This window comes from Melospiza georgiana, chromosome 4 (genome assembly GCF_028018845.1).
Source record: "Melospiza georgiana isolate bMelGeo1 chromosome 4, bMelGeo1.pri, whole genome shotgun sequence".
In the NCBI taxonomy this organism is placed as follows: Eukaryota; Metazoa; Chordata; class Aves; order Passeriformes; family Passerellidae; genus Melospiza; species Melospiza georgiana.
In genome coordinates this window covers 27,570,849-27,587,989 of record NC_080433.1, presented here as the reverse complement: position 1 = coordinate 27,587,989, position 17,141 = coordinate 27,570,849, and the positions used below count along the sequence as shown (strand labels likewise).

Below are 17,141 nucleotides of genomic sequence, written 5' to 3'. Positions count from 1 at the left end.
AATAACCTCTACTAAATGATGTTGTAATGTATGAAAGTTTCTGAGTTCCCAGCATAACACAACAGATTAGCTTAATCCCAGTGGATATAAAAGGCAATGATTCTGCCACAGCAGAATTTATGCACTGGATATTACAAGCCCTTAACATCAGCCACAGTAATTACTGCAGGAAGTGAATCAGAAACACAGGGCCTGGGAAGGGTCTTTCAAGGAAAGAAACTCATCAGCCTCAGGGTGATGGGGGGCTAGCTCATGCCTCTGTCCCTCACTTGCCCTCAGCCTGCCATTACTTGAAATAGCTAAAGAGGGTAAATGATAATGGGGATGCACAAATGGAGGTAGGCATGTATGCTAAGGCTGAGAGCCATTGTTATAAAGACAGATCCTGTAAAATGAGAAGGAATGGTTAACCCCCACGTAAGGCTGGTCCAGGAATCTTACTTTACCAGCATGTAAATGTTACCTCCCACCAGCAAGAACTCCAACAGGAGCTAAGCTTCCAGTTAAGAAAAATGTTTCCACTGTGACCTTGCTTTTGATGTACAGTGAACCTGTAATTTCATAATCTGTCCTGTTTGGACATGGAGGACATAGTTTGGTCCCCCAAGGCAGATACCTATGTATGTTTGCGTAAGTATTCAGCTCTTCAAGAATTAATATCACTTTGAAATGCTGTTTTTCAGTTCTCAAAACTATTGATTCAATTCCATTTCAGAATTACAAAGAGGGCTGTAATGTAAGCAGGTGCAGCATGAGAGAAGAAGGGATGTGCTTCCTCCCTTCCCCAACCAGGGGCTGCACAGACCAGCAGGACCTGGGAGAAGCTGCCTCCCAAAGAGGCATTGTGACACCAGGCAGCTGCCCACCAGTATCCTACCTCTGGGCAAGGCTCCCACTGAATTTCAGACCCTTTTGGACTGGACACCATGCCTCTCACCTTCTGAAAGTCACCTTGGTGGCTGTGCCCAATTCTGCTGTTACCTGGCATACCTATTTCCCTCTGTGTATTTGCAGGCAGCAAAACAGGTCTGCATTTAATGACTTTCAGAAGTGTAAATTCTGCTCTCTATGTCAGAGCTATCAGCAATTGTGTTAGAGCATTAGGATGCATGAGGGAGGTCTCATGTCTGAGCCCCCTGCCTTGTAACCCCAAACTGAAGCTTGATGAAGTCAGAGAAAGTCTTTCATTATTTTCAGTGAGTGTGGATCAGCATCACTTTAAACCTGAATCACAATACCTTCTAAACACAGTCTTTCATACCTGAACTCTGTGGAAAGCTGAACAAAAGGAATATGCTATATATAACCATGTGGAGGAAAGCATTGTGAAATTCTTTATGTTTCTATAATGCTCTGCCTGAATTGAATCTTTTCATTCAGTGCCACGTCGAGATAAGAGCCCGTCATTATCTTCCTGCATGCAGTATGAAAAACTAAATCCAGCCTCACTTTCCTGCACATTCTTACTCTTCCTCACCACTGGAATACCAGCTACAAAGGAGAGCACCAAACCTTCCAGCTAGCAAAGCCAGAGTTTGAGTCACTGTTTAAAAATATTATGTAACATTACAAAGTCTCAGATGCATCCATCTCCTCTGAATTCAATGCAGTTTGGCCCAATAATTATCCTGAAGCAAAAGCAGAGAAAAACAGTTAATAAAACCCTCCTCCTTTGCCATCTAATGCTCCATCCTCCCACGCTGCCAGTCAACCACTCTTAAAATTACTCTTCATAAAATTCAATTCCTAGCTTCAGAGAGCTACAAATCCCCTAAAAGTCTAATTATATAATTTCTTGAGCCCGTGAAACTGACACTGTATCTTCTTTAGGTATGGCCAGGTGCCACATAGAAGCAATTGTCTGCATACTGATGGCTCTAGCCCAAAATCAACATGGAGAAAGTCAGAGACTCTACATGAAGCTAGAAATTAAACTTAATTTTATGAACACATGGATATATCTTTTTTCATGTTCATACAACATTGTCTACAGTGTAACTGGCATACTCCAGGCTCCTCAAGGAAGGCAGGAAGTACCACACAGTACCTGCTGTGTGATTTAATATCGGCTCATTTGTCTAAGGAGAGCCTCACAAATTACAGACAGCATTTGATGGGGAAATTAAAATATCATCTACATTGCAACTGGTCTGCTGCCAGCTGTATGGATTGCATTTGAGATGCAGCTGCTGTATAAACAGAGCCATTTACCAGCTTCACATAAGACGGACGGTTAAGTAGGTTTCAGCTGCCATATAAAAGATTGTGAAGCTCTACTTGCCTGCAAATACAGTCTTTGCAGAGCCATAAACGTTTTGAAGTCATGTTGCACTTCAAATCCCCCAAAATGGCCCTGAATGGGCTGAGTATATCAAAAGGGTATTATCCAGCTCTTCTGTTGTTGGTAAGAATGAAAGAATGCAAAAAAAACACCACTGTTGCCAAACTATGTTTTCTTAAAAGAAATTTGGAGTTTCAACTTCCTCATTTCTCATAATCCTCACAAAGCAGGATAGCATGTACCCTGGGAGGTGTTTAACTTGAAACCTGTTGAAACAAAAGGCTCTGGATTTCATCAGTATTATGTCTTTTACTTGCTGCAGGGTGGAAAAAAAATCCATTAACAGTCCCATCAAGCTATTACCTTTGGATCTTGTTCTGACTGCTGCCTCCCTGCTCTTGGAGCAAGCTGTTCCGACAAAAGAAAGAGCATGAGTTGCAATTGAGATAATACATAAATAGATCACACTGAGCTGACCAATAAATTTTATTTCAATGCCTTCCCCTGATGGTGTTTCATTTGTCTGTGGGACATGCACTAGAACAGAGAAGCATTCAGACAAGGAAAAAAATTGAAATGTAACACAAAATTTGTCTGTGATTTTAATAGTAGCAGTTGATTCATGGCATTGGAGGGCGGGGGAGCAGTTCTGTGGTTGTATAACAACGATCATTTTTTTCCAGCATCACCGTAGCAACACGGTAGTTATTGTCAATGAAGCATTTTCATTCGAAGGTGCTATTTTTTAGATAATTTTACCTTTCCAGAAGAATTACCCTCTGGGCTGCAATTTATCACGTTTGTTTCTTGGGCCATGGATGAATTTTAGTGGGACTTTTATTTTATTATTAAAACAAAACCAACTAGCTCTCTTTTTTTCCCCACAGACATGTATGCACTCAAGCTGTTCTGAGCTTAAAGTGTCTCTGCTACAGCTCAGACCTGGCAAGTATCAATGAGGGCTGAGCTTGTGGAGGAACTAAAAACAAAATACCAGCCTCCCTCCCTCCCCCAGCAACCACTGGTAAAGACAAGATGCAGACCAAGTACATTTTCAGCACATGAAAAAACCGGGCTGAGGTTGGGAAAGGGGGAGAAGTGAGAGCAGCTGGAGGGAGGCTGAAGACTCAGCCTTCTCCAAGGCTGGAGCTAATGGCTGCAGCAGCCTCCTTAGCCTGGGCCTTATCCTTCTCCTGGCAGCTCTCCAAATCTCAGCCTTCTCCCCATCACTCCATGCCCAACAGTAGTATCCCAGGATGCTCCTGCTTAGGTGTCCCATCAGCACTACCACAGGACAACCAGCCTGTCCCAGTGGCTACCCTGTGCTACTGTGGATGGAGAGGAACATTGGGAAAGCCATGTGTGGATCAAGTGCCACTGAGTGCCCCCAACACACCACATTCTACATTTGCAGAGGTTAAATATATACTTATACAGTGCATACATAGGACTGAGATTGTTGCACATGTCTACAGAGCTTTGTGGACACAAAGTCCACAGTCATTTCAGAAGGACTAAATTGACATAGTAATGCTTTGAGATCTTGCCTAATCAGGCAGCCTGCAAGCAGAAGCTGATTACACATATCCAGTTACAAGACCCAAGTAAGCTCTCTGATCCTTCCGCTGTAAAGTTAAATCGATCCTGCATCTACATTGTGTAACCACATTCACGAGATGTTCAACTGATACAACTATTTCAGTATAAACCTATGTTCCCACACGAAATGCAGATAAAATCTCCACATTACACAAATTCTCAGGTTTCTGAGGGGTTGAGGAATGGTTTAGGAGGTTTGTGATCATACAGCCAGGGTGACAGCCTCAAAGAAATGCCACAAGGCAAGGGAATAGAGATACTGAGGCACACAAGACACCCACTCACATGCAGCCAGGGCTGCTGAGGAAAATGTCTGTGTGACTCTGTGCCAGGCACATCATTGCACTTAGCAGTGCTAAAACCTCTGAGAAGGCATGGTGCAAGCCCCCCACAACAGTGACAGGCTGCTGGTGGCACCCTGAGGGTCTTTCATGTGTTTTTTACATCCGAACAACATTTCAGCCTCAGAACCATAACATCTCTGCAGCACTGCAGGGTTGTCAGGAAATGAACCTAGAAGCACACAGGTTGGGTATGGGGCCCAATATCAAACGTGCACACCATGTGCAGTTTGCATGCAGTGATGGCATGGGTCTGTAGAAAAGCAGGAACAATTTCCTATTCACACTGTTGAATAATGTTTACTGTCCGAAACCACAGTCTGCTTTTGGGGTCTGAAAACAGTCCCAAATTCCCATGGTTTCCTTAACTCTATCTCCTGTTCCACCCCTCTGAAATGTGTTGAGCATAATCCCTTGGCATAAATGACATGCTTGTGCAACCTCCATCCCAGCAGCCATCCTTGAGCAGGATTTGGGAGCACCCCTTGCCCTGTTCCAGCCCCACAGCTCTCATCAAACCCTTGTAATCATGTCATCCTTTGCTCAGAGCTGTGGTCTCTGACACCAGACACCTAACTCACAGGAGTTTGGAAAAGACTAGTTTGGCTCTCAAATTTTAAACACCAGTAAATAGTCCACCTCTTACCTTGGCACAGGTTTTGTACGCAACTGCATAAGGGTTATTGTTCTTAAATAACTCCAGTCACAAGTCAAGGAGAACTTAAACAGGTTACAGAGCACTATTAAGAAATCAAGGAATAAAGTATCTGCTTTCTGTGGCTCCCTGTTCAGCCACAATATTTCTATGAAATGTATACTATACGACATCACACATTCTTCAAACCTAAACTTAGTTTTTTGTTACTTCATGAGCCTCTTAGTTTATTGACTAAGAGGCTCATGAAGTAACAAAAGTCTCAGTCTGACATATAACAAAAAACAAACATTGGACCAATGCTGGAAACAGGACAGCACTTCTCACAAAAATTCTGCCTTCCCCTTCTGTTAGACATTTTATACTCCAGAGGAAGAAAAACAACCTTATTTTTTTTTTTATTTTCAACCTTAATTATGTCTAGGTAAGTTGTAACAAAGCAAGAAATTCAGATAATGTCACTGCTCCCAAACAGTTCTTTCACCTGCCACACTTTCATACAAAGAGCACCTCTTGTTAAGTTTTCATAATCAATGAATGCCCTTACTCTGCTCTCATGTTGTGGAAGCATTAACAAATAATCATTACTGGAAATTATCTTTTCTGAAAGCTGCTATCTATCTGCACATACTGCCACCTTCTTCGTTTGTAGCCTGTACCTATAACTCCTTGAAGCACCAGCTTATCAACTGTTTGTGGTGATTATGGGGATGTGCTACCATATTAAAGGTTCTAATCTAAATAAAGGAGTGCTAAAGTATTCCAGCTTCATCATAAGAGAGCACAGGCTGGAAATCTCAGCAATCCTAAGTTGATCTGAGCAAAACTTGGCCTGATTTTATAGATGGTTGGTCCAGAAGCCAGTGCCAGTGCCCAGCTGGGCCAGCAATATACATGAGAATATAAGTACCCAAAGAAAGAAACACACCAAGTCCTTCTGCTCACTGTGTAAAATTGTAACTACTGCATTAAAAAAGACTTGAATAACACTATCTTCTCCCTAAAGAAAACAAAGTGAAGTGGAAATATGTAACTAGTACCCAGGGAAGCAGAAAGGACCAAAGAAGTGCTAGATAGTTGAACAAATTTCCTTTGCAATGATTCTTTTTCCTTCAAAATACACCTCAGGCCAACAAATCAGGCCATAAATTCCACAAACTATTTCAATCAAAAAGGGCATATTTGTAGTGGGCAAGAATTTTAAATGTTTATTCAAAAAAAAACATTTTAAAGTCACTGGCAGGAGAAGGAAACCTAGCCTGCAGGAAAATATTTTTCTCTACCACAAAAAATCATTCAGCTTGGGCTGAGAACAAAAAATATAATTTATAAATCTTAATTTTGGATTTCATTTTAATTGGGAAATCCCTTTCTTTTGTTCACCTCAGATACATTTTCTGTTAACTTGCTGGATGGTCAACTATCTGAAGAAATCAAGGATTCAGCTCAACTACTACCAAGCCTGTTATAATTCTAATTTAAGGTTCCTGTATGGCAATTGCTTGGTGCTGGCTTGTGCTGGGTTTTGCAATAGCACAACCTATATCTTCTGCATACTTGCCAATATTTCAAAAACTATAAATGGAAATCTTCAGAGAGAAAAGTAAGGGCATACCTAAGGAAATACACTGCTCTTTTAAAGATTTGTTTAAAAAGTCAAAGAGGAATGCACATCAAAACTAAAGAATTGTAACTGGTACCTACTAATTACAAGGGTTGCTAATTACTTGCCTGGAGGCAGAACATTAGCCTAATTTTTATGCACATCTATTGCACAGTTCTGACTCCATTTAGGGCAGAAAACTTTCTAGGTTTCTTTTTATAAACAGGCAGCAGGCATATCTACCTTTGAGATCTCTTCTAGCTCTATCTGGATGACAATGCACTAAGCCCCAGAGTGAGCTGGCTGCCCTCATGACAACAGCTCAGCTGAAATCAGTACTACTATTTACATGCCTAAACGCAGTTTACTGGGATTCAGTCTATTTAGTCTGCTGTTCCATTCTCCAGTCTTCACTGTGGCTTTTCTTCTTTTTAGCATACAATTCTGATTATTTAAAGAAATTCTTTAAAGCTACTTAAATTGGAAGTCAAATGCTGTTTCAAACAGTTAATCATTAGGCTTAAAAATTTTTAAAAGAGTACAAGAAAACACTCCTGGTGATCCAGTGGCCAGCTTGGCAAGTATAGAAATAACAAACCACAAAGCAGCCAGGTTCTTCTGGCACTTCTTCCTTGGCCCTCACATCTCTTCTCTGAACTACTACAGTAGTTCATGGACGTTACCATCCATGTTTGGTATTTTGCTATGGTCACTATGCTTTTGGCTTCTGCTGTTCCCTTATAGAACTGAGGTGCTTTGTGCAACCTCCTGTGCACCAGCAGAAACTCTCATAGGGAACCAGGCAGACCCTAAGATTCACAGGTTCAAGATTCCCAGTGCAGGAAGAGACAATTGAGGATATCCAAATCAAGTTTTAGAAAGGCCATATCTCAATGGCATTCCTCAATCTCCATGATCTCTAGAGACATTATAGTCACTATACAATCCTACTCAGTAGCATGAAGAGATGCCTGTGCTGGCACCCTGGATATGAGAAAAAAAGGAGACCCATGCAAAAAGCTCATCCCAAATATGTTGCACATCTCAACATGACTCCTAGACTCCATTCATATATTTCAGAGCTAGCCTGGGTGTCTCAAGATCCCTGTAACCTGCAAAAATCTTGAGAGAAGCTAAGCCATATGGTTTGACTATTTGCTACTGTGCAGGACAGAAAGGAGTCAATGGTACGGATGGGCTTAGGGTTCAGTCAGTTCAGTCTCCTACCATGCAATCCCCAGTGGAGAAGAAATTTTGGGCTAAAGGACATCTCCCAACCCTAAAATCTGTGAAACACTGAAACCAACTGTTACAATAAGGTCTATGTAAACATTTCAATTAAAGGAAATTAATCACATGTACTTTTGTTGCACATCACTCTGGAAAGTCTACAGTTTCTTTTTGCAAGTTGGAAACAATTAATGTATTTTAAAAAATAAAGCTTTTTAGGTACTTGTTTTTTTTCCTACATTTATAGGAGAGGGCACATCCAGACAGAAAGGCTGTGTCCTGCAAATCTTCAACCTTCCCATAGCCACTTCTTCTTGTTGTGGAAGTTTAGCTACAGCACCCAGGAGTCAGCTGGTAGTGTCTCCCTGGGCCATGCTGGGTACCTGGGAATTGCTCCCATCTCCATCCCACAACTCCCAGAGGCTACTCTGGCTCTGAGCAGCCTTTGGCAGACACAATTCATGGGAGAGGTGGCGCCTCACCCTGAAGGCGTCCCGTGTATGCCTTCACCTTCAACTGAGCACACTAATACACAAACTAAACAGTCATATTAGCAATACCATTGCTATAATTTTCATGTAACATTTAAAGCAGTCTTTTAAGCTTAAAAAAATCATTACAGCCCTGTGTCCTGGGCTGCTGTGCATTGGCATAGATCTGTGTGTAGATGGTGGGTTTACCTCTCCTCCATAAAGCAATAGCACCGTTAAGTATCATTTTAGAGTGCTGCTTTGGACTGCAAATATCCAATAAAATGTTGTTTGTTACAAGTCTGCCTGCTTCTGCATTATAAAACCCCACAAACTTTTATATTTAATTCCTAAAAGAAACATTACATTACCTGTGAAAGTCTGATCAAACACTGCTGCTCTTTGTGTTCTGTCACTGCTGATAGGCACAGCAATATATCCAGCCTTTTCTAGCATAAACTCCCTTCCATGCAACAGGCTTAAGTGGGGTATTTAAAATGAAATGTTCTTCACAGGGTCTTGCATCCCTTGACCCATTCACAGGTGTCTATCACTTGTTCAATTGAGTAACTTTGTTTCCTGCTGTCTCAGGGTGTTGTTTTTGTTGTTGGTGGTTTTTTTTGTTGTTGTTGTTGGGTTGTTTGTTTGTTTTGTTGTTGTGGTTTTTTGTTTTGGTTTTTTTTTTTTTGTTTTTGGGGGTTTTTTTTGTTTGTTTTTTTCCTAAAACAATTCTGTATGGTTTCTGGTCTGCTTTCTGTAACCACTATACTGGCTCTTTCAGCTAAGGACTGATCATTTGTTTAACCTAACTCTTCTTGAAATAAAAGCTTTATTTGTTGTCCCTTGTTTCATTTACTTTTTAATGGTGGCTAATAAAGACTAAAACACATACATGCTATATATTTTAAAAAACAACATGAAGAAATCAACACAGAGGTGTAATTTTCAATCATTGCTCTGGAGGGGCACAGGAGGGAATAGGGCTATTGTCAGGAAAGCTTGGGGTACTTTGGCAAGGTGAAGGAAATGCCTTGGCACTTGCCAGCATCGTTTCAGGCTGTTCTCAGTCCTGCCGGGTATTGGCTTTTCATAAGCACTGAAATACCTTTCTCTTTTCAAATACATGAATAAACAAACAAACAAACAAACATCACTGCCTGAAATCTTGCAGGAGCAGAAAGTGGTAATCTCAATGTGTCATTTGTTTCAATCCAACTGATCAGCCAAATGCTGCTCTGAGGAGTTTGGCTCTGAGTCCTGTTGCAGAACAGCCATGCTCCAATGTCCCACTGCAAAATGGTTTCCAGTTTGCTAAGGGGCTGATAGAGCTACCCAGCCTGTGCAGTCTGCACATCCTAAATCTGTAGAGGCTTCTGTTTGCACTGCTAAAATTGTATGATGGAGGGCTGGATGAGTAAACCTGTTGTAGACTTTCTTGCACATTTGGCATAATTTGTGCTGCTTTATCAACTTAATTGATGTCTGCAGATCCATTCATCCATTCCAAACTCATCACTCTTTCCTGAAGCTAATCCAGACAAAAATAAGAACAGAGGAAAAAAACCATAACTAGCCTTTAAGAAAGTACTGGTTTGTAAAATTAGACTGTGCATGAGAGACACACTGGTTATCATTCAGCTGCTGAAGCAGGGAATCTCCAAGAATTCCATTTACAAAGGATTGACTGTTCTGTCAGGAGCCCATTCATTTGTGCTCTCAAAGTTCTGGAAATTTTGTTTTGAATTAATTTTGGTTTTCCTAATACAGACTGCATTTTGAAGACCCAGGATCTGAGAGCATCTTGCTGTCAGCTACTTTGATTATAAAGCAAGTCTCACAATCCCAGCATGTTCTGGGAGAAGGGATGAGGCTACCTAGATGACATTCCAATCTAGATGACCTATCTACATGAGACCCACCAGGTGGGGGAAAGCAGGACAATTCCCTGATGCTTACAGTCACACAGATAGGTAAACCATAAAAACTTAAGAGGAAATAAAAGCAAACATGTCTTTAGAAGTTTTGTTTTAAAAATATGCAACTCATTTATTTTTTTTTAAATTATTATTAGGGAGCCAGTGATGGTTGGGAAATGTGGCCCTTGGGGACTGCACTAAGAGTTCAAGAGAGTGATTGCCAATCTGTGTATTTTCAGTAAGTGCTGCCAGAGAGCCTCAGCAGCAGCAAAATCACTCTCCTGTTACCACCCTTTGAAATTTTGTACCCAGTACACAAGATATGACAGTGAATAAAGCAAGAATCCATCCCACGCTTCATCATACCAGCAACTGAGGATGGGGGTGGACTGAGAATAAATCTGGGGATAGAACATCCTTCCCTGCTGGCATGCCTCTGGATGGCAGTAGAGACAGAAGCCTTATCTGCCAACAGTTTGCTCTGGAAAAACAGGAGATGATATCGACCTTCAGATTCCATCAATGGAGAAGAGAGATGCTCCAGCATATATGAGCAAAACAAGCCTCTGCAGCAGATGGCAGCAAATACATTGCAGCAGCATGGGTTTGGGAAGGGGTGCAAGGGTTTGCCACCTGGTCTCCAGGGTGGAGCTGCTTGGCTGTTTGGATAAATGGGAGCAGACCTGACAATATGGAAGAAGAATGAGGTTAATGTGTGTCACCACTAAATGGTTAACTACAGAAAGGACAAAAATTAAAATTTCCTTGAAAGAACAGAAGCTGCTTTTCTGTAGGGGCATTCCTTGGAAAAAAGCGTTGACTGAACTGCTGCTCCCCTGTTAAGAGCCATCTAGGTGCAAGTGACTCACAAAAAATAGTAACACTGTGTTTTCTGTTTGTAATATACTGAAAGCTATAGGGCTTGATTCATAAACACTGACAAATCCATGGGATTCCATGCGATTCACTCAAATGGGCTTTAGACCAGATCAAGAGCAGGTCATAGAGGGTCTCAGAAAACCATAAATTTATTACTCAGATTAAAGAGCACCAACTTCCTGCAGTGGGTATTAAAAAGAAAGAAGAGTTTTCAGGCAAGGAGCAAGGCTTCACTGTTGCAACAGCCAGCCTCACACTCAACAAGGAACTTAATTCCTGCTTGTATTTAGGTTTTTTGAGAGCTGCTAGGGTAAGGAGACAAGGACAGAGGCATGGAAATGTGCCTCCATGCTCTCTCCCACCACTACCAGGAGATACTAACCCCAGCAAGCTCTGTCCTGGCCAAGCTGGCAAATGAGCCAGCTTGCACCTAACATGGCTGTGATAACTGGCATCCAAACTTGCTTCATGAATATCACCATATCTCTGCTGGTGACAGCTCCAGAGAATTAGTCAGTCCAGCCAACACAATCCTTGGTTAATGTCCCACCACCAAGTGAAGCTGGAAGAGCCCCAGGGTGACCTTTCTTAGATTTGCTTACTCTGGTACTTTGAGGAATTACCCACAGTTTCCACACCTCATGGAATATAGGCATACTGACCAGATTCAGCTGAGGTTTTTTGAGGTCCAAGCACCAGCCCAACAAGCCTGGGATGTACCAGGACATCTCACCCCATTCCCATCCAAGCACATGGTGGGTCTGGCACATGAGGGTCTCAGCCCTCCATTTCTGATGTGGACACCACAAGTCATTGCTTGGTCACTCTGGCCTTGAACTGGCTCGTGCTGAGCACCTCTTTGCCCATCTTACCCCTGCAGAGCCTGATATTGATACTTGGAGCTGGTATTACATAGTTCTCCCTCAAGAGAAGCCTGCACCTTACAGCCATGGTGCCTTCAGCTGCTGCACACCTTTTCTTTAATTCAGGGGAGAGGAGAGTTTTCCTTTTGTGACAATTCTTCTCTCAAAGAGGAAAAAGAAAGTAAAGAAATGCCATACAGCTCCGCCCTTCAGAGGCAGTGTCTGCCTGGCACAAGCCATCAGTGTTTTTATTCTGTATTTTTTACACATCCTGAACTTTAGGAAGTTCAACACAGTCCTGTGTTTGTCCTTGTCACATCTCAAAAGCGAGGTTAGCACTCATGCCAGAGCAAATGCATAAAAGCAAATAAACTCAGAAATTGGTTTACACTGCCTTTAACTATCGCAAATAAACATTAGAAACATATTTTCATACCTTATCAAACTGTTTGATATTCCAAAAGTATGCAGCCAAGTTTTTCAGACTTGTATTATTCCAAACCAGAAGCATCTGTTTCTGAGATCAAGTGCTTGTCATGTAAAAACAACCTCAAAGTCAAAAAGACTGTACTTGAATAACTAAAATGAGGGAAGAAAGGATTCATAAACAAATAAACACTACTCCGCAAATAAAACAAAAAGTTAAAATTACCCGGTTAATTTTACAGATCACACAGAGAACTTTTCCTAACATACAAACAAGCTCCTGATTGTTGAGGCCTAATACCAAGCCCATTAAAAAATGGAAAATGCACTAGAGGGACAGGAACTTTCAGCACAGCTGATCTAATGTAAAAACAAAGTATGTAATTGTTGGCAATTAACAAAATTGTGCCTTGAAGAGTTGCTAATTTATCCAAAGCTCAACTCTGAGCAAGGACTGACTACCTAATGATTTTCATTTTTCCAAAGACTGTCATACCACAAAGAAGTTGCTAAGAATTTGCCTTCAGTGCTGGATTTCTCCCTGTGATACAATAAAAGTGGACTTCTTGATCATCTCTCCTACTTCTCTGCTTCCTTCAAGGACTTTGCACCTTCAAAAGAGCAGTGACAGAAAGAAGAGTGGCACTGAAATTTTGGTAAGTAGAACAGCATAAACTTCAGTTAAACTTCAGTTGAAGTTCCATCTTCACCTTCAGTGAAAGCCGCTGTGTAAGAAGCCAGAAGGGAATCTCTACTGATTTATTATGGGAGACCACCAGAGAGAGTCCAATCCCCTGGGGAGCAGGCACCTGGGAAATGGTCTGCAAGAGAAGGACAGGACCAAGGGAAATATTTAATGGCAAGTGTCTCCTCCCACAGAGGAGGGTGAAGCCCACTGCACTTCCAAGAGGCAATGACATTCATGGAAAGCCTGCAGTACGTGTCAATCACACTGCACACAAGCACAAATGTGGTTGCCAGCAGCAAATTACCAGGGCCTCTAATTTGTTGCTTTTTCAGTATCAAACTCTTTTTCATTGCGAGAGTGCTTATAAACCCAGAATAAACTTGTTTTCGTCTAACTCATTGCATGTTACTGTGCACCTCACTTCATTTCCAAGGTGCCTATGGATGACCTGCTTCCTATGGATTTCCTACAGCAGCATCCTGAGTGGGAGGAGGGCTCACACATTAACCTTTTAAATTACTTTTATATTTAGCAACCAAAATCAGAGTCCAAACCAGAGGACTATGTTAGCCCACACAATTAACATAGGGACAAAATGAATTACTTCCCCCCCAGGCTGAGTTTCAGCAGAATGCCTGTCAAGGAAGATGATAGTCAGAGATATGCCTTTCAGGAGACATCCACACCAAGGACAGTGGGAGGGAAATCATTCCCTTAAGATTAAGAAAATGAGAAATCCAAACCGGAGCAAGTGCCCTCCTCCCATCTCCTGCAGATTCACAGGATTGGGGAAGATTACCAGGAGCATCAAGCCCGAGCTACTGCCTCAGATGGAGTGCAGAGTTTCAAAGACAGGCTCTAAACTGAGTAACTTGTCTATGTGAATTTTTAATGACTTTTTGATTGTGAACATATGCTGTGGCCGGGCTTGCTCCAGCTCCCAGCTGAAGTCAGCTGGCACCTGTCAGGGTGCAGCTCTGTGTCACATTTTGTTCAGTTCAGTGGGGGACTCCAGCCAAAGCAGGTAGTCCTGGTTTCCTTATCCTGTCCAGCTTTTCGTGGATCAGATCAGCTCCTAGATCAGACACTGGGGAGAGTGTGTTTAGTTACCCGCAAGGCTCCACAAAACACTACCACAAATACAGTTACCAGGGCTTCCTCTTCACTGTGCAGGGGCTTAACCCTGCAGGAGCATCCCCCACCCACCTCAGGAGCTATTGCTCCAGTAGGAAGAATATCAGGAGCTTGAAAAGTAAGGAATTGAGAAACAAGCCAAGGGCAACAATCAATGCTCCTTGTTCATCTTTTGTACTGTTTGACCCTTCCATTTCCAGCACAGGCATCCTGCACTTATCTCAGTGCTTTCCTCCTAAAGAACCAACGTTTCAAAGCATTTTAAGACATCAAGGAAAAAAAGCAACCTGACCTAACACAAGAAGCATTATAAGCAGAAGCATTTTGTTAAAACAAATGTCTTCTGCATTCACCCAGGAATGCACCCATTACTTCTTACTCTGATAAGTGTAAACTGTTTGGAATTCAGGCTCAAAATACAAACAGTATAAAAACAGTTTCTGCCAGGTACCTGAGCCTCCCAAATTTTCTGTTATTCAGTAAGAACAGCAGAAGCAGTGAGGAAGCTCACAAGCCTGAAACAGAAACCCTTGTTTGCTATTTTAAAGAGCTTAAGAGGGAAAAATAACAACTCCCATTGAAATGTCACAGAAATTAGGTGTCTAACTGCTTTAGATGCCTGTGAAAACCCTGCCTACTACCTTTCTTTTTCTTATTCTCTTTTTTTGTTATGATATTCCAGAAATAAACACCCTGAGACATTAAAATAGAAAGCTGGACTGTAAGGGAACACACCACACTTCTGATGAGCAAGAAAACCATCCCACTCATACTGTTTTTATGTTTTTTAATCTCTTCTCAGTGAACAGTTGTGAAATCTTTAGCTGCAGCTTGTAGCAGCTGTGTAGTATGCATCACATTAAATACACTGGTGGGTCCTGCACAGTCATTCTGGCACCACTTCCATTTCATACAATGCCTTCAATTTTTCTACATAACCTCAATCATTTATCAATCATTCACCAATGCCAATAAATCAAGGGGTCTGGGGACCCTTAAACATAAAAATAAGGAGCTGTAAAAAATATTACTGCAGCAATTAAAGCCTCAAATAGTAATAAACTCTACTTGCATTACACTTTTAGAAAGCCCCACTGAAATTAAACAAACATCCAATATCAACAATATGTCAAGGGGCTTTTTCTTCTAGTTTATAATAGCTATGGGTTTATCCAGAGGAGAGGAAAATTAGGGTTATTTTTATAGATCATGGAGACTATAATGTAAAAAATGGGGGAGGGGAAACAAAGCAGAGAAAAGCAAAATAAATTAGTGAATTTTCTTACAGAAGACTAGAACAACATGTACGAGAATTTACAAAATGAAAGTGAACCTTTATTCTCAAATTTTAATCTTTGATTTGGATCAAGACTGTATGATTAACAAATCTATTTTGAGTCAACCTCACAGCTGGGTCTTTTAAAGTAAGTTTTCTATTTTAATACATAAACTTCTGTTGTTTTCCTCAAAAGGCTTTTTTATTTTCCAGAAAAGCCTTTTTTTTTCTGCCACCCAAGACGAGGAAAAAAAGATTTGCCTCATTGAAGAAAAGAAAATTACAAATATAAGCCAGATTGGGTGAAAACACAATCATGAACAGACCTAGAGGTCGCTCTTATTAAGATTACTGCTCAAACCTCTGATGAGAAAGGGCCATTCCTTTTCAGAAGGGGTGATGTGCTCTAATTGCTGGGACAGTCTAGCACTGCATTTACTGTAAGAACCTGACCATTAATTTCCACTAAAAGCCACATAGCATTGCCAGTGTGTCCCATAGAGAGATGAGGCTTGGGTTTCACCCATGACAAAATCCTGAGGTTTTGTCAAAGTATTCCCATCTCCCCTCTCTCCACATGGGAGCTTGTGACTACATACAGTTTTTCCACTGGGAAGCTTTTGGAAGTGTGCCATAAAGTGAGCCTGGCTCATGCTGCTGGGGCAGGGCTATTACTGGGCTTCTGTGTTCCACTCATTAGATGAGGGCAAACACTTGTGAAGAGGAGCTTTTTATGACAGTAAAAATGCTGCAGGGGATCCAAGTGCTTTGATTAATGTCTTTATTAAAAATTACCAGTCCCACAGTGCTGTTGCTTTGGCTTGGGTTTTGTTACTTGCCCACCACAACTACTGCCAACCCAAAAGGACTAATGCATTGAACCAAACAATAAATGCTTTGACACTTTTTTCTTTTCCCCAGCTCTTTTTGCTGGAGCTTTTTAGATGGGATCAGGTATGACAGCCCACGTTTAAGGGGGCGCACCCTTCCCTGAGTCTCTGCACGAAGGCTACAAGGGTTAGAGGGGGCTGCACCAGCAGCCAGACCTGAGGAGACATGGAGAGCCCTATCTGGGAGCCTCCCTAATGGACCCCAGGTCGGGGCTGTCATGGAACCACAGAATGCGGATCATGGGCAGGAAGGGACCTTGAAAGATCATCTAGTTCCAAACCCCGTGCCATGGACAGAGATACCTTACAGGAGACCAGGTCGTTCAAAGCCCCATCCAACCCTGCCTTGAGCACTTCCAGATGTGCTTGTTAAACATTTTTTTGGCCCCAAGTAATGCACTTATGATTTCTTACATTTATCAATCACCTCCAAAATGTGCTAACTGAAAAAAAACCCCATAAATATTGATTTTATCTGAAAGAATTGCACTGGAGACTGAAGGAGGTTTGGTCTGGAGGCTGTACGTAGCTGTTTTTCTGGGATCAGTGGAAATTTCCTTCATGTTTGTTTTTTTTTTTTTTTTTTTTTGTAACAGTATTCTCTTTCAGTAGTTTCCTCTCAGCTACAAAGTGTGCTTTTATTATATCTGTGTTGAGCCATTTCCAATGATGCACCTAAAATAGATGAAACTACTGCAGTGTGCTTTCCTGTGTCTGAATACCAAGCTGTGCTGTCTGTAGCAGTGCTGGCACCAAGACCAAGCATTCAGCAAAGTCATGAACTGTGCCAAGCACAGGTACTGCCAATATCACTGCCAAGACAGGGCCAATAAATCCAAACACACTGTGCATCTCTTATCTATACTCCCTCTGTGCTCAGAAATTCAGGG

General features: G+C 41.7%; 1 protein-coding gene across 4 annotated transcripts in view; it reads right to left on the bottom strand.

Moving 5' to 3' along the window:
• The window catches only part of CHST11 (carbohydrate sulfotransferase 11), a 158,128-nt gene that overhangs the window by 37,313 nt on the left and 103,674 nt on the right, over positions 1 to 17,141 (bottom strand). For 2 of the 4 annotated variants that reach the window (XM_058022733.1, XM_058022735.1), the window contains exon 3: positions 2,645 to 2,689. The exons of the other annotated variants lie outside the window; for them this stretch is intronic. In XM_058022733.1, the coding sequence (XP_057878716.1) occupies positions 2,645 to 2,689 (45 nt within the window). The remainder of the gene's footprint in view (positions 1 to 2,644; positions 2,690 to 17,141) is intronic. 4 annotated transcript variants of the gene reach the window in all.